This window comes from Mercurialis annua, linkage group LG8 (genome assembly GCF_937616625.2).
Source record: "Mercurialis annua linkage group LG8, ddMerAnnu1.2, whole genome shotgun sequence".
Lineage (NCBI taxonomy): Eukaryota > Viridiplantae > Streptophyta > Magnoliopsida > Malpighiales > Euphorbiaceae > Mercurialis > Mercurialis annua.
Window position 1 is genome coordinate 1,249,252 of NC_065577.1, and position 14,279 is coordinate 1,263,530.

Sequence of the window (14,279 nt, forward strand, 5' to 3'; positions counted from 1 at the left end):
CTTATTTAAATATTGTTTTTGATAAAATTATGATTTATTTTAAAAAATAATTAAGTTATAGTTTTGTTAATATAAATAAATAATATTAGATAATTTAAAAATAATTTAAAAATAATTTAAATAACTATTTAAATAACTATATATATATATATATATATATATTAAAAAACAATATATCCTAATAAGTAGTTTTATCTAAATAATTAAAAATATTGAAAAAGCTATCAGCTGTTGGCAAAAATCTCCAAAATGGAGCTTTTCAAAAAGATAGCTGTTGGAAGTTCAAAAAGCTCAAAAAAACTTTTAGAAAATTCTCACCAAACACTCTAGTGGAGCTATTTGAAAAGTAAAAGCTAAAAGCTCTACCAAAAAGCTGAACCAAACACCCACTAAAATACATGCAACTTTTAATGTAACACCTACGACTATTAGTAATGTTTTATTTTTTTTGTATTTAGAAGAAAGAAAAGAAATGTAAATTTTTAAATAGAATAAAGGGTGAACGTGGTCCTAAATTTATGATCTATAATCAAATAACTCATTTTTATCCACTTTTCTTAATTAAAGATAATAGTCGTTATTTTTAGGTCTATCAAGAACAAAATTGAACAGATTCACATGCTAATCTGACTAATTTTATCCCTAATTGAGGATTGTCCTGAATGACCTAAAAAAAGAAAGTATTATTTTTAATTGATTATAGTTGATCTCGAGTCACAAGTTTAAATCCCGCATTTAAAATATATGTCACATATCTAATAATTAGAATAATAGATTGTATATGGGTAATAATTAACTGTTATTTTAAGTTTATAATCCAATCAAAAAAAAAAAAACATCAAATACTTGGCGCTTTTTTCTTAACAGAAACTGAACAAAAACAAAAACGGACAACGGACAACAACAGAGACATACCACCAAAGCTTGAACTCCCTGTTTTTTCATTTTAATATCTCTATCCATTTTCTCTTACAATCACACTACTAGTAATAATGGAAGATACAGATTGGATTTTAGTAGAGAAACCCAACTGTACAGATTCTGAGAATTCAACTAACAGTAAGCCCTTAAAGATTACGTTTAACGAACCTGCCAAGCTCTGGACAGACTCGATTCCAATCGGAAACGGCAATCTGGGCGCTATGATATGGGGCGGCGCGCAATCTGAACTTATTCAGCTCAATGGTAACAACCCCTTTTCACAATTTTACTATTTAATTCAATTTTTTTTTGTTTTTTGTTTTTATAATTGGGGAGGAGAACGCTTGAACGCGCGAACTTAACAGAATGTTGCCTAGCGCTTATACTATTTGAGCTATAGCTTATCGGTAAATTTTATAACTTTGATTGATATGTTTTGCAGAAGATACTCTTTGGACTGGAATTCCAGGAAACTATACAAACCCTAATGCTCCTGAGGCATTATCAAAAGTCAGAAAGCTTGTTGATGATGGTCTGTATTTGGAAGCTACAGCTGCATCGGAAAAGTTGCTTGGCAATGCTGCAGATGTATGTATTTCGTTTACTCTATAGTTAGAATTGACAAAAGTCGAAAATTTTTGGAGTTTCTAGTTTGTTTTTAATGCATAAAGTTTAATTGCTCCAATAAGTTCATTATAAATTTATAGTGGTTTTAACTTTTAGATTTAATGTTTAAGGTTTATCAACTACTTGGAGATATCAAGATAGAATTTGATGATTCTCATCTTACATATTCTAAAGAAACATATCACAGAGAGCTGGATTTGGATACTGCAACAGCAAGAGTGAAGTATTCTGTTGGTGATGTAGAATTTACTAGGGAACATTTTGCATCTAATCCTGATGGTGTGATTGTTATGAAGATTTCCGGAAGCAAATCGGGGTCTTTATCTTTTACGCTATCTTTAGATAGCAAGTTAGATCATCATTGTTACATAAATGGCGGAAGTCGGATTATAATGGAAGGGAGTTGTCCTGAAAAAAGAATCCCTCCAAAAACAAGGGTGAATGAAGATGCAAAAGGAATTCGGTTTTCCGCTGTTCTTGATTTACGTATAAGTGATAACATAGGTGTCATACATGTTTTAGACCATGAGAAGTTGAAGGTTGATGGTGCAGATTGGGCATTGTTGCTTTTAGTGGCTTCATCTTCATTTGAAAGTCCATTTGTTCAGCCTTCAGATTCAATGAAAGATCCTACTTCTGAGTCGCTTGGTGCTTTAAAGTCAATAAAAAATCTGTCATATTCCAATCTATATGCACGCCACTTAAATGACTATCAGAATCTTTTTCGCCGTGTCTCATTGCAGCTCGGGAAAAGCATTAGTAGCTCCATCCTTATGCCTTTTGTAAATGCCTTCAATTTTCATGAGAACAAAGATGATGAGGTTCCAACTGTTGAGAGGATCAAATCATTTCAATATGATGAAGATCCATCCTTAGTTGAGCTCCTATTTCAGTTTGGTCGATATTTACTTATTTCTTGCTCACGGCCTGGAACTCAGGTGGCAAATCTGCAGGGAATATGGAACAAGGATCTTGAGCCGAAATGGGAGTAAGTTTCGTTTCCCGCTTCTTAAACTTTCTACTATATTGAAAGAAAGTATGGATTTTCTTTTTAGCAATTAAAGTTATGCTGAAAGTAAGTAATATTTTTCAGCTCTGCTCCTCACTTGAACATCAATCTTGAAATGAACTATTGGCTGTCGTTACCTTGCAACCTTAGCGAATGCCAGGAGCCGTTGTTTGATTTTATCAAGTCCCTCTCAGCCAATGGAAGTAAAACTGCACAAGTAAGAATAGTCTCTGCTTATATTTCATACTTGAAAGTAGTTGTGAATTCATTTAAGTTACTACTTTGTTTGGAAATATTAGATACTTCTGCCAACTTAAGCCTTAAAGTTTAACAACAGAGGCTTGAAAGTTATTAATTTGAGTGATTCGCAAAGTAACAGATTGACTAACAGATGACTAATAAAGTTAACGGTAAGGGTTAATTTGCACTCAAGTTGGAGACTACAAGGGGTTAGTTGCACCGCAAGTTACCATAAAGGGTTAAATATTCTTGGACTATGGCCATAATAAGGGATTATCGATATCTTTTATCAATATAATAGAAATCTAAAGTTCGCAATTATGTAGAATCTTTTTTGTGGAACTCTCATGTTCAAAAAACTAAGTTCCTTACGGAGCGGTTTGATCTTAAAGCAGCTATACTTGATTCTCTTTCACTATCCTGTTCGTAGTTAGTCTATGATAGTAGAACCTATGCGTTGGTCATATACGACTCTTTCTTATGATATTTTATTTTCGTTCGAAGTTCCTCATTTACTTGCAGAATGTTACAGGTAAATTATAAAGCAAATGGCTGGGTTGTACATCATAAATCTGACATATGGGCAAAATCATCAGCAGATAGAGGAGATCCTGTGTGGGCACTGTGGGCAATGGGTGGGGCATGGCTTTGTACCCATCTCTGGGAGCATTATAGCTATACAATGGACAAGGTGAGATGCTAAAGGTATATTAGTGGTTAGTACCAGTGATTGAATAATTAGATCGACCGGCCTGTTGAACCAGCTGAACCGGAAAATACTAGCTGTCCGGTCCATAAACCCCAACCGGAAATCTGGTCCAACTAGATCGGACCGCTAATAGATTCATGAATAACACCTTCTTATGGAACAATGATTACTTTATTCTTTTCTTTTTACCTGATACTATCTTGTCTGTAGATTTCTTACTCTCTATCCATAATTTTCTACACTATTAGGATTTTCTTGAAAGTGTTGCATACCCTCTGTTGGAAGGCTGTGTATCATTTTTGCTGGACTGGTTGGTTGAAGGTCATGAAGGATATTTAGAAACAAATCCATCAACATCTCCAGAACATATGTTTATTGCTCCAGATGGTAGGCCTGCCTGTGTAAGCTATTCATCCACCATGGACATGGCAATCATAAAAGAAGTTTTTTCTTCATACGTCTCTGCTTCCGAGGTAAAGCTCATAAACTGGCCTTCGTAATTGCTTTTTCGTGTTTCATCATTCATCAGATATTTACTTATGAACAGGTTTTGGACAAACAAAGTGATGTTCTTTCTCAGAAAGTCCGTATGGCTCTACCAAGGCTTCGTCCTACAAAAATATCTGAAGACTGTTCTATAATGGAATGGGTAAGTGAGTAGCATATCATAGTCTTAGGTGTTTTCGTCTGCTAAACTGCCGAACTTGAGCGGTAAATTTGTCTCTGGTGGGACAGGTACAAGATTTTACGGATCCTGATGTGCATCATCGACATCTTTCACATTTATTTGGCCTATTTCCGGGCCATACAATTACTCCTGATAAAAACCAAGATCTCTGTAAAGCTGCAGAGAATACCCTCCATAAACGAGGTTTGTCCATGTAACTAGAGTCGTTGTTGTGGTCTTGCAATATCTGCAGGTCTATTCTGCCATCAAACTGAAGCTTTAAAGACGCATGCTGAAGAGTTTATCGCTTAATGATCGTAGCTTCCCTAGTATAAATAATTTGCTTAGGAAGTTAGGATAGAATCTCCACAATGTTGGTACTCATATTTTTCTTCAATGAGCAGGAGAGAATGGTCCGGGATGGTCAACCGCATGGAAAACGGCGTTATGGGCACGTCTCTACAACAGCAAGCATGCTTATAAGATGGTTAAGCATATGATTAAGTTGGTAGATCCATATCATGAGGTAGCTTTTGAAGGTGGACTCTATAGCAACTTATTTGCAGCACACCCTCCTTTTCAGATTGATGCCAACTTTGGGTAATTTACTTTGCACTTTCAGTTACAATGTGTCGAACTAACTGTAACCACCAAAGCATTGGAAAACTCGAACAAAGCATAGACTTATATATCAGTATGTCTCCAGGACTTGCACGCTATAGGCAATTAATACCAAAATTAACTGCTTTTATCAATATGCACCCCTCATTTTATAACGGAAGGTGTAGATTGAGTAACTTGAGGGGATCCGAATCCTATAATTAAGCTTCTTAAGTTTGCAGAGCTACGATATCTATTTTAGTTCTTGTGAGTTCAAAAATTAGCAACCAACATTTGAGTTTCTGCAATATTTTGGTTTCAGTTTTACAGCATCAGTTGCAGAAATGTTAGTCCAGAGTACAATGCAGGATTTGTACTTGCTTCCTGCACTTCCAAGAGATAAATGGTCAAATGGATGTGTTAAAGGACTCAAGGCACGAGGCGGGTTGACAGTACGTATATGCTGGAAGCAAGGCGAGCTCCATGAAGTTGGTCTTTCCGTAAAGAATATAAGTTCGACTCATCGATTACATTATCGACGAAGAACAGTAACAACAAGCTTATATCCTGGAATACTCTATACGTTTGATGCACAGTTCATGTGTGTGAAGACTGCATCTTTGCCATAATTGGTCTTTCATTGGTAGAAGTACATGTTATAGTTTGATCAAAGTGTGTGAGAAATTCTAACATAAATTATGTCCAACTTGTCATCAGAAAACAAGGTTTATGCAAGTATTTTTCCTGTTTTCATGTATATATCAAATAAAATTGGGTCAATTGCTAATTAATACACAGAATTTATCCTAATTTGCAATTACAACACGAATTTTAAAAGTTGGCAAATTAGTATACCAACTTTTAGTTTTTGGTGTACAGAGTTTTTAACGAAATAAATAAATAATAATAAACAACTTTATCACGATAAATAGTAATTAAAGAATAAAAATTTATCATATGCTATTGGCTAATGTTCAGAAAAAACCTCCACCTTTTAGTCCCTTTTCGATTGCACCCTGACGTTGTAAAATCACCAAATATACCCAAATTCACAACTTTCGTTTTCAATTCCACCCTAACCTAATTTTTTTGACACAGTAGCAGCCATGTCAGCTCATTTTGCTTACTCATCCGCTGACATGGCTGCCACGGTGTCAAAAATGTCCTCAAATCTACAAACCTTAAAAATCATAACCTAAAACTAAAATCCTAAAAATCTAGGGATTTGTTTTACTCTTTGTACATTTTACCATCTTCTTTGTCTATTTTCTTCCCCTGCCTTCCATCAAACTCTTCTTCTTCTCCATTTCCTTCCACTTCTGAGTCCAGAATAATCACTTTTACCTCTTAACCCATCACCACCATAATAATCCACCATAACTATTTAACCCATCACCATGCCCATCATAACTATTTGACCCATCTCCTGGTTATAATTATAATCAAACCACGACTCATACACACCAAAATTCACAAACATTCCATCATTTTGATCATAACCCAGAAGCTGGCCTAAGAGCACCTAACTGAGATGAGTTTTTGGGAGTGGGTATGCTACATACGAACGATTTCACAGACGCTTCCTTCCGCCGCGTCCTCTCCTTTTGTCGAGCTTTGATTTTGATAAAATCTCTACCCCGTTAACTTTTTCTGCGATTAAATAACAACTGATCATTAAGCAATAGATAAAACTAAATTTGTTTCGTCGGAGGAAAAATGCTGACTTTGTGCATCGGAACTCAACGAGTCCTCCGAATTCAAAGAGCGATTCATCATGCTTCGGTGACCATCTTCTGTCCCTCCGTCATTGTCCTACGTGGCACAATCGGCACCGGAAAATTTGGTACTCCAGATCTGTGAACGATTCTATGCTGCTCGTAAACACGGTGAGCTGCACCGAGTCTCGGGCCGAAAATATCAGATTGGGATGAGCAGAGAGATGAGTGGTTAAAGAAGAACCCTAATTTCTCTAATTTTATTGGGCCAAATAAACCTAGGGTTTTGTTAGTTACATGATCTTCACTGAAACCGTGTGAGAATCCAGTTGGAAATCATTACTTGTTGAAATCAATTAAGAACAAAATTGATTATTTTGGACTCGGAAGTGGAAAAAAAATGGGGAAGAAGAGTTTGATGGAAGACATGTGAAGAGAGAGAGAGAGAAAAGATGATAAAATGTAAAAAGAGTCCCTAAATTTTTACTATTTAAGTTTTAAGTTGTGATTTTTTAAGTTTCGTAGATTTGAGGACATTTTTGACACCGTAGCAGCCATGTCAGCGGATGAGTAAGCAAAATGAGCTGACATGGCTGCTACTGTGTCAACAAAATTAGGTTAGGGTGGAATTGAAAACGAAAGGTGTGAATTTGGGTATATTTGGTGATTTTACAACGTCAGGGTGCAAACGAAAATAGGCTAAAAGGTGAAGGTTTTTTCTGAACATTAGTCTATGCTATTTAATTTCAAATTTGAAACCAATATAGAATAATGCTAAATATAGTACAAAATATAGTGTTGTATTGAAGTAAAACTTAAATGGTAAATCATAGAATTAATACCATATTTTAACATTTCATTGGAGATACTCTTACATCAATATTACATAAGACTACATTTTAAATTTGATTTTTCAGTAACTTCGTTAATTGATAATAGAAATTAGATTAAAACTAAATTTTTTTCTTTTTACTCATTCATGTTTAAATTAATATTTTTCCTATTTTTTTAATCAATTTAAAACAAATTTGAATAAAAAGTTAACATTGCTCTTAAATTTGTGACTCAAATTAAATAAGTAAATTTTAATATTTTTTGCATCAATTAAACCGAAAATTCGTGTTTTCAGGATCAAATAAGTCATTTTTAATTTTATCAGTCATTTAGGCTCCCAAAGTCCCTTAATTTACATCAAATAATCCTAAAATTATACACCTCAAAGTGGCCATATTGACCTAGAAATGCAAATTTAGGGTTCTAATTGACTCAAATGATCTTTTTAACCCTAGAAATAGGCTTAATCATTCAAAGATACTCCATTTTTTTGATATTTTTTCGTTTATAGCTATAACTTTTAAAATCTTCAATTCTAGCTCATTTTTTAATTTTCATTTTCAATTGTAGTCATTTGTCCAAATTGGAGTGAAAAAAAATTTTATATTACTTTATATTGTGTCAATTTGCGTTTTCATTACAGTAATTTTTAAAAATGAAGCAATATAAAAAATTTATTTGAACTTTTATTCACTTCAATTTAAACAAATGACTACAGTTACAAAACAAATTGATTACTAGGCTAAAATTAAAAAATTTAAAAGATGAAATCATAAAAAATTAAAATAAAAAAGATTTGCTATTTTTGAATGATTAGGCTCCGAAATATAAGTTTTTATATCTAATTTACATCAAAAAATTATAATATATTTATTTAATTTCGAGACACAAATTTGAGAGCGGTATTGACCATTTAATAAATTTATATTTGGTTTAATTCGATTTTTGATGGTAGAAATGAATTTCCCGCAAAACCTATTCCTTAAACCCTAACCATAAACCAGGCCACTCGTGTCTTCTTCTTCATCACATTTTCTAATTTTATCAAACAATTTTAGTTTCACGTGTGAAATTGGAATGGCTTGGCGCAGTACAGGATCGCTCTCACGAACTTTCATCTCCGCCGCCCGGGCTCCGTCTCGCATCTCTTCGGCGCCGCTCCCTCGCGTCCATCCATCACCAGCCGCCGCCTCTTCCCGCTTTCAGTCGCGTCGCGTCTCATTTGGTCCTTCTAGGTATATAATTCTTGAAAACTAATTTTAGGGTTTTATTGCTATAGATCTAATTGGTAATGTAGTGTTGAATAACATGTGAATTAAATGATTTTTAATTGCAATTTCAGTATAATAATATGTCTAGGAATTTAGCTGGGACAGTTTATTTGTGAAAAATGTAGTTATAATTATAAGTTTATCAAGCTTAAATAATCGGGCTCGATTTACTGGAGGATGTCTTTTTGATTGAATTATTGTTTAATTATTATCTTGTACTTAAGATGTTTTATTTGGTTTAACATTTTTGCTATATATAATGTTGTTTTTTCGATTTTGGTGTGTTTTTTTAGGAACTTGGGAGAAATTGGATGTCTGCAGTCATTTATGCCTTTGTATAGCACAGTAGGCACGAACAACCTCACTTCACGCCTCAATGCTAATTTGCGGGCTTTTTGCGAGCTGTCTCATGGTACCTTCTGCCGCACTTGTCCAGATCGCTAGTAGTCTCTTTGTGAGTCTTACTGTTTCTAGGGAAATAAAAAATGTAGGAGCAGATTTCTCTGAGTTGCTGTCTGTTATTTAAATCGTGAATAACTTCTTGCCAATAGAATACCCATGCCGTCTTTTGTCCCATTAAATTGTTAAATAAATGGCTGATTGATGTAACTAGAATCAAACTGGCTAGGTTTTCTTACTATTTATAAAAAAATTGTTAATGAGAAGAATTGGGATTGGGATTTATAGGCAATGGAAAAGACGGGTGATGCGCGTGGACTTTCAGTCAGCTAAAGGTGCAGATTGTTTCCAGAATTGTAGGTTTCATTTTTTTCCTCCATGTTTCTTGTTCTTGGAAAAAATAAAATTGCAATCGTGTTGAAGTATTAAATAAGAGTGTCAATATAGATCAGTGGATGTAGGTGCTGAGGCATTCAGTAAAATGCTATGTTTGTTTGACCGGATGTTACCGACTTATTGTGCTGAGAGTCTAACTTTCCTCGTGGTTTGATTTGTTTTGTTGAAGAAGTTAATTACTTATTTCTGCATGGAACACATTGGAATTTCAGAGTGAAGAAATTGTTTGCATAATGTTTTTAGATAGATGAATTTCATATTGTTTTTAAAGATTATTTATCTAGTCAAGATTATTTTATGTTCATGTTAATTACAGTTTGCACACTTCAAATCCTGTGTACTCTTGGTCTTTGTTTCCCTTTGAAAACTAGATTGTATTTGCTTGGGAAGAATTCTATTGCTATAAATACATTATGCTCATTAAGGCTTGCTCATGCAGGAAAACACATTGCTATGAATGCATATTTAGACATTTGTTTTAAGTTGATGCAATCTTAGAGCATATCCTTAGTACAATGCTGATATTTTAGCGAGTAAAAATCTTTTGCTGTGACTATTTAACTCATCACACTAGTCATGATTTGTTGAACAAACACTGAACTTACTCTCTTGTGTAATTTTATTAAACAGGAATTCCATATGATAGTATGAATGTCGTAGGTTTTAATTGAACTTGCTTATAAGAAACTGAGATCCATGCTGAAAAGGATGGACCTGTAAAGCAAAACAACCATTCAGTTTCTGCTTATTTTATATTTAGAAGCATCATTGCTTGATTCTGATTATGGTACAGAACTGAGTGCCTGTTTTAAATTCTGCTGTTTGAGGCTTACGAGATCGAATCTTGAAATGCCTACTGCTCGAATACAGTATTTTCAACACCATTTAAAAACACTTTCTTTTTTCACTTCTGATGAGACACCGAGCCAAGAAGATGTTAGCCAAGAAGATGTTAACCTTTTGGTCATGGTGTAGAATTGAGGGCCTGTTTATAATTCTGCTGTTTGAGGCTTATGAGATTCAATAGTGAAGTTCCTCCTACTGCTCGAATGCAGTATTTTCTACTGCATTTAAAAACACTTTTTTCCACTTCTGATGAGACACCAGGCTAAAAAGATACCTTTTGGTCACTATGTTCTGGTTACTCAACTTTCTGGCAACTCTATGGCCATCTTAAGTTCATACGGAGTATATGCTTATGAAATTTCTAATGCCTTGTATTATACTAGTTCTTTTTCGGAGGGTTTACAACTAGGCCTTTCTCATCCGGAACTCCAGTGATTTTGATCTATTTGTTCCATTTCTGCAGGTACCTGAAGTGCATTGGATCAGCCCCGCAAAGTTCATCAAGAGTGTCAATGAAGGCAGAAAGAGGGATGTTAGGTATTTTTTGTCTAGGAAATACTTCAATAAAGAATTGCTTTTTTGAAAATTTCAGAGTTACCTGCTTTTAGGATGACCAAATCAAAGGTTTTCTGTCTGGTATCTATAAGATTGTGCCAATAGATAATATATTTGCTGGGATTCTACAACTTTGTTTTCCATTAGCAAACTTTATCTTATTCTTTACTTTATAAAGTTTGATGGGTAATACCGACAAGTGCTTGTTGAGAATGCGGTTGCGAATTGATAGGAGGAATCTTGGTAAAAGCTTGTTACGTTGCTCGTGTTTCTGGAATTTTCGGTAACTGAAACTATAACGAAAAGAAGCTAACAAGCATTGTAGAGGTATAAGCAGCCATTTTTCAGCATATTGTATGATCTGCATTCATAGCCTTGCATATATTAAGAACGTATTCAGATGGGTTTCAAATATGTTTTCTTCTTTTCCAATATAGCTGTCTAGAAATACTGTCAAGCTAGAATTTGATTTTAAAGTCTAAAATTTTGACTTGAATATGGTTCGGATTTTATTTTATGAGGCTCGAATTCGATATGATATCTGAAAATAAATTTGACCTGGTTATTCATATCAAATTTTAGAATAAAAGTATGTACTATTATAATTATGTATAATTATAAAAGATAATTAGACAACTAATCAAATTTTGGATGCTTGCGGGTATAATGAGTCATTTATTTTGCATATCAAATTGATTTGATTTTCTTTTCTTGAAATTTATACTTCACAGTAAAGGGTTTCAAGATAGTCATGATATGCTAACACATTTGTCTAACATTAAAAATAGGCTAATAGTCTGAAAAAACCTCCACCTTTTAGCCCCTTTTCGATTGCACCCTGACCTTGTAAAATCGTCGATTGCACCCAAATTCGCACCTTTCACTTTCAATTGCACCCTTACATATCAAAATACACACCTTTTGATTTCAATTACACCCTCAAGCATCAAATTAACCTCTTTTTCAGTACTTTATATTTTAACTTATATTTTAAATGGTCCTCCACGTTATAATTATAACAAAAAAGCCCTCTTTCCTAAAATTTCAAAAATTAATAACATCCAATTAGACTAATAAAATTCACTAGCCATAAAACAATACCATCCACAAAATCAGAACTAACCCAGTATATTCAGCTAGAAACTAGACTGATCATTTCAAAACAAAATCAATAACCATTGAACAATCAACAAATTAAAGTTATTAACCATTCTAATTAAACACAAATAATAAACAGAAAACCCAATTAAAGAAATGAAAAGATGACGACGATGATGATGGATTCAAGACTCTAAAATATGTGTATGAAGATCACAAACATGTAGAAAAAAAGAAAATTAAGAAACTGAAATGTTCGAATGAAGAATGAATCAAATAAAAGAGAAGCCATTCCATGAATTAAAGTAACCAAAGAAAGAATCCTATGAAGAAAAGGGTAGAAAGGATTGTTTTGTCCACAATCAACAGAAGAATCACCCATTATAGACATTGCTCAGACGTGCTGCGCTGATGTTCAGGTATTTAATGATAATAAAACACTCCTCTGAGTTCGTTTCTTGAGTTTCAGCTCTTTTCTTTTCTGGGTTTTAATGGAACAATTAGAGCAAAATCTTGAAAACCCAGATGACGATAATTAAAAAAGAAACGAATTTTCTTAATTGAAAAAAGCTCTGTTGGTCTTTCTCCCATGAAAAACGAACAGCCCCTTCTTGAATTTTATTGGGTTTTAAAAATCTTGAAAACCCCTGATGATTATTATTAGGTTTGAAAGAAATTTGGAAAGAAAAGTTTTTTATTTTTAAATAATAACATTAAACACTATTTACAATATATGTTAAAATTTAAAGTATTGATTTGAACTTTTTTCAAGTGAAAAGATGTCAATTTGATGCTTGAGGGTGGAATTGAAAGTGAAAGGTGCGAATTTGGGTATAATCGATGGTTTTACAACGTCATGGTGCAAACGAAAAGGGGCTAAAAGGTGAAGGTTTTTTCAGACCATTAGCCTTAAAAATAACATATTGGGATTGAAATTTCGTATTATACAATTTTTTTTCCGATTATTAATTTGTTTGTGACACGGTATAAATATGTTTTATTAATCCGACCCAATGTTGGATAAACAATGTATTGGCACTTTGCATGATTCATAATTGACAAATTTATTGTAAATCAATCTATTTTCCCGAAATTGATATAATTATGTTTGCAGTAGTCATTGAATATGTTTTTTTTTAATTAATAAAAAAATTGTCAATTGGAATATATCATGGTTCTGATAAATCAATTTTGAGAAATGGGATATATTTCTAACGAATTGGCCAAAATATAATAGATTTACGGTTTGAATAGATTTTCAAAATGTTCTTTTTTTTACTTTTTAATACAATTAGGTCTTTGATTTTTATATTGCGTTCATATTTGTATTAACACGATTCCTAACCGTATTGACAGAATAAGTCGATACGATATAAATACGATTCACCAACCCATTTTTACATGTCTATTAATAGTTCGTGAATCGTCCCGGTTACAGCCGGTGTTGCTGTTGTGCACATGGGTTGTCTATTACTTCAAATTTCGTCCGATTGCCATGATCATGCACGAGGGCTGTTGCTGTTAGTTCCTCCACAACGCCCCTACTCTCTTTGTGAGGAGGAACTGGTGCTTTACACCAATTACATGGGGCCTTATGTGTCTCTAATGACTTGTTATGTCTAAAAATTAGGCAAAACGCATATATGAATTTTTATACTATTATACTTTTTAAATTAGGCGCATTCATTTTTATTTGTCAAATTTGAGTCCTTACACTTTAAATTTTTAAATTATTAAATTAAATCCCACCGTCACAAGAAAAAATATGCATACTCCACGTGTCGTTAATGAGACTAAAATAAAAAAATTATTCGTTTCTATATTAGAAAGTATGGCTCAATGTATATAAAGGTAATAGAAGATTTCAATTCAAAAAAAAAAGTAGTAATACAAGGACCAAATTGTACTTTATGCCTAAAAACTAACTACATAGTTGCAAAGTTGGTGGGTCAATTTTCATGGATGGTGATCTCTATAAGCTCCAACGACCTCATGTGTTGTTTGGCTTTACATTGAAACTACTTTGTGTCTTTTCAAATAAGCATATAATATCGCCAAAATGGCATTCTAAAAGCATTACAATTTATCTTTATATGGGTTTCATTATTGGTGTTGCTGCTCATATGGGTCATCTATACCACATAATTCGTAGAGTACCAATTAATTCTAAAAAGTATTCTCTAAGAACCGAATCAAACTGAATAATTTAACCAATTTGATCGGGAACCAAAAAATCAATTCAGTTTGATTTTTTCATAAAAATTAAACTACAGCACAACCTCTTTAAGCCAAAAAAAAAATCATAGAACTTAAAAACCATTAAACTAGATTAATCGTAAAAATTATCCGGTTCTTTGTTTTCTAGAGTTTAGGGTTTCGGAAAATTTGGTGG

The 14,279-nt window shown here is 33.3% G+C and overlaps 2 protein-coding genes across 5 annotated transcripts; both read left to right on the forward strand.

Moving 5' to 3' along the window:
* The first annotated feature begins 906 nt into the window (after positions 1–906).
* LOC126662158 (alpha-L-fucosidase 2-like) lies at positions 907–5,530 on the forward strand. Its single transcript, XM_050356048.2, has 10 exons — positions 907–1,185; positions 1,364–1,509; positions 1,659–2,536; positions 2,642–2,774; positions 3,330–3,488; positions 3,755–3,979; positions 4,054–4,155; positions 4,242–4,377; positions 4,578–4,773; positions 5,096–5,530. The coding sequence occupies exons 1-10, from the start codon at positions 993–995 to the stop codon at positions 5,400–5,402; spliced, it is 2,475 nt and encodes an 824-aa protein (XP_050212005.1). The 5' UTR covers positions 907–992; the 3' UTR covers positions 5,403–5,530.
* Positions 5,531–8,256: 2,726 nt separating this feature from the next.
* Positions 8,257–10,966, forward strand: LOC126662207 (protein NONRESPONDING TO OXYLIPINS 2, mitochondrial-like). Of its 4 annotated transcripts, none has more exons than XM_050356109.2 (4): positions 8,258–8,557; positions 8,887–9,005; positions 9,281–9,348; positions 10,698–10,966. In XM_050356109.2, exons 1-3 carry the CDS (start codon positions 8,400–8,402, stop codon positions 9,298–9,300), a joined length of 297 nt encoding a protein of 98 aa, XP_050212066.1. In that variant the 5' UTR covers positions 8,258–8,399; the 3' UTR covers positions 9,301–9,348; positions 10,698–10,966. The 4 variants fall into 4 exon arrangements, with proteins under 4 accessions (XP_050212065.1, XP_050212066.1, XP_050212067.1 ...); XM_050356110.2 differs by having other exon boundaries at positions 9,281–9,327; XM_050356108.2 differs by lacking the exon at positions 9,281–9,348 and having other exon boundaries at positions 8,257–8,557; positions 8,887–9,047.
* Positions 10,967–14,279: the final 3,313 nt, after the last annotated feature.

Excerpts from the sequence above, each read along its gene's own strand:
- LOC126662158 (XM_050356048.2), top strand. The coding sequence starts at position 993 with ATGGAAGATACAGATTGGATTTTAGTAGAGAAACCCAACTGTACAGAT. Across the intron at positions 1,510-1,658 it reads TGCTTGGCAATGCTGCAGAT|GTTTATCAACTACTTGGAGA; the intron begins GTATGTATTTCG and ends TTAATGTTTAAG. Across the intron at positions 2,775-3,329 it reads ATGGAAGTAAAACTGCACAA|GTAAATTATAAAGCAAATGG; the intron begins GTAAGAATAGTC and ends AGAATGTTACAG.
- LOC126662207 (XM_050356108.2), top strand. The coding sequence starts at position 8,400 with ATGGCTTGGCGCAGTACAGGATCGCTCTCACGAACTTTCATCTCCGCC. Across the intron at positions 8,558-8,886 it reads GTCTCATTTGGTCCTTCTAG|GAACTTGGGAGAAATTGGAT; the intron begins GTATATAATTCT and ends GTGTTTTTTTAG.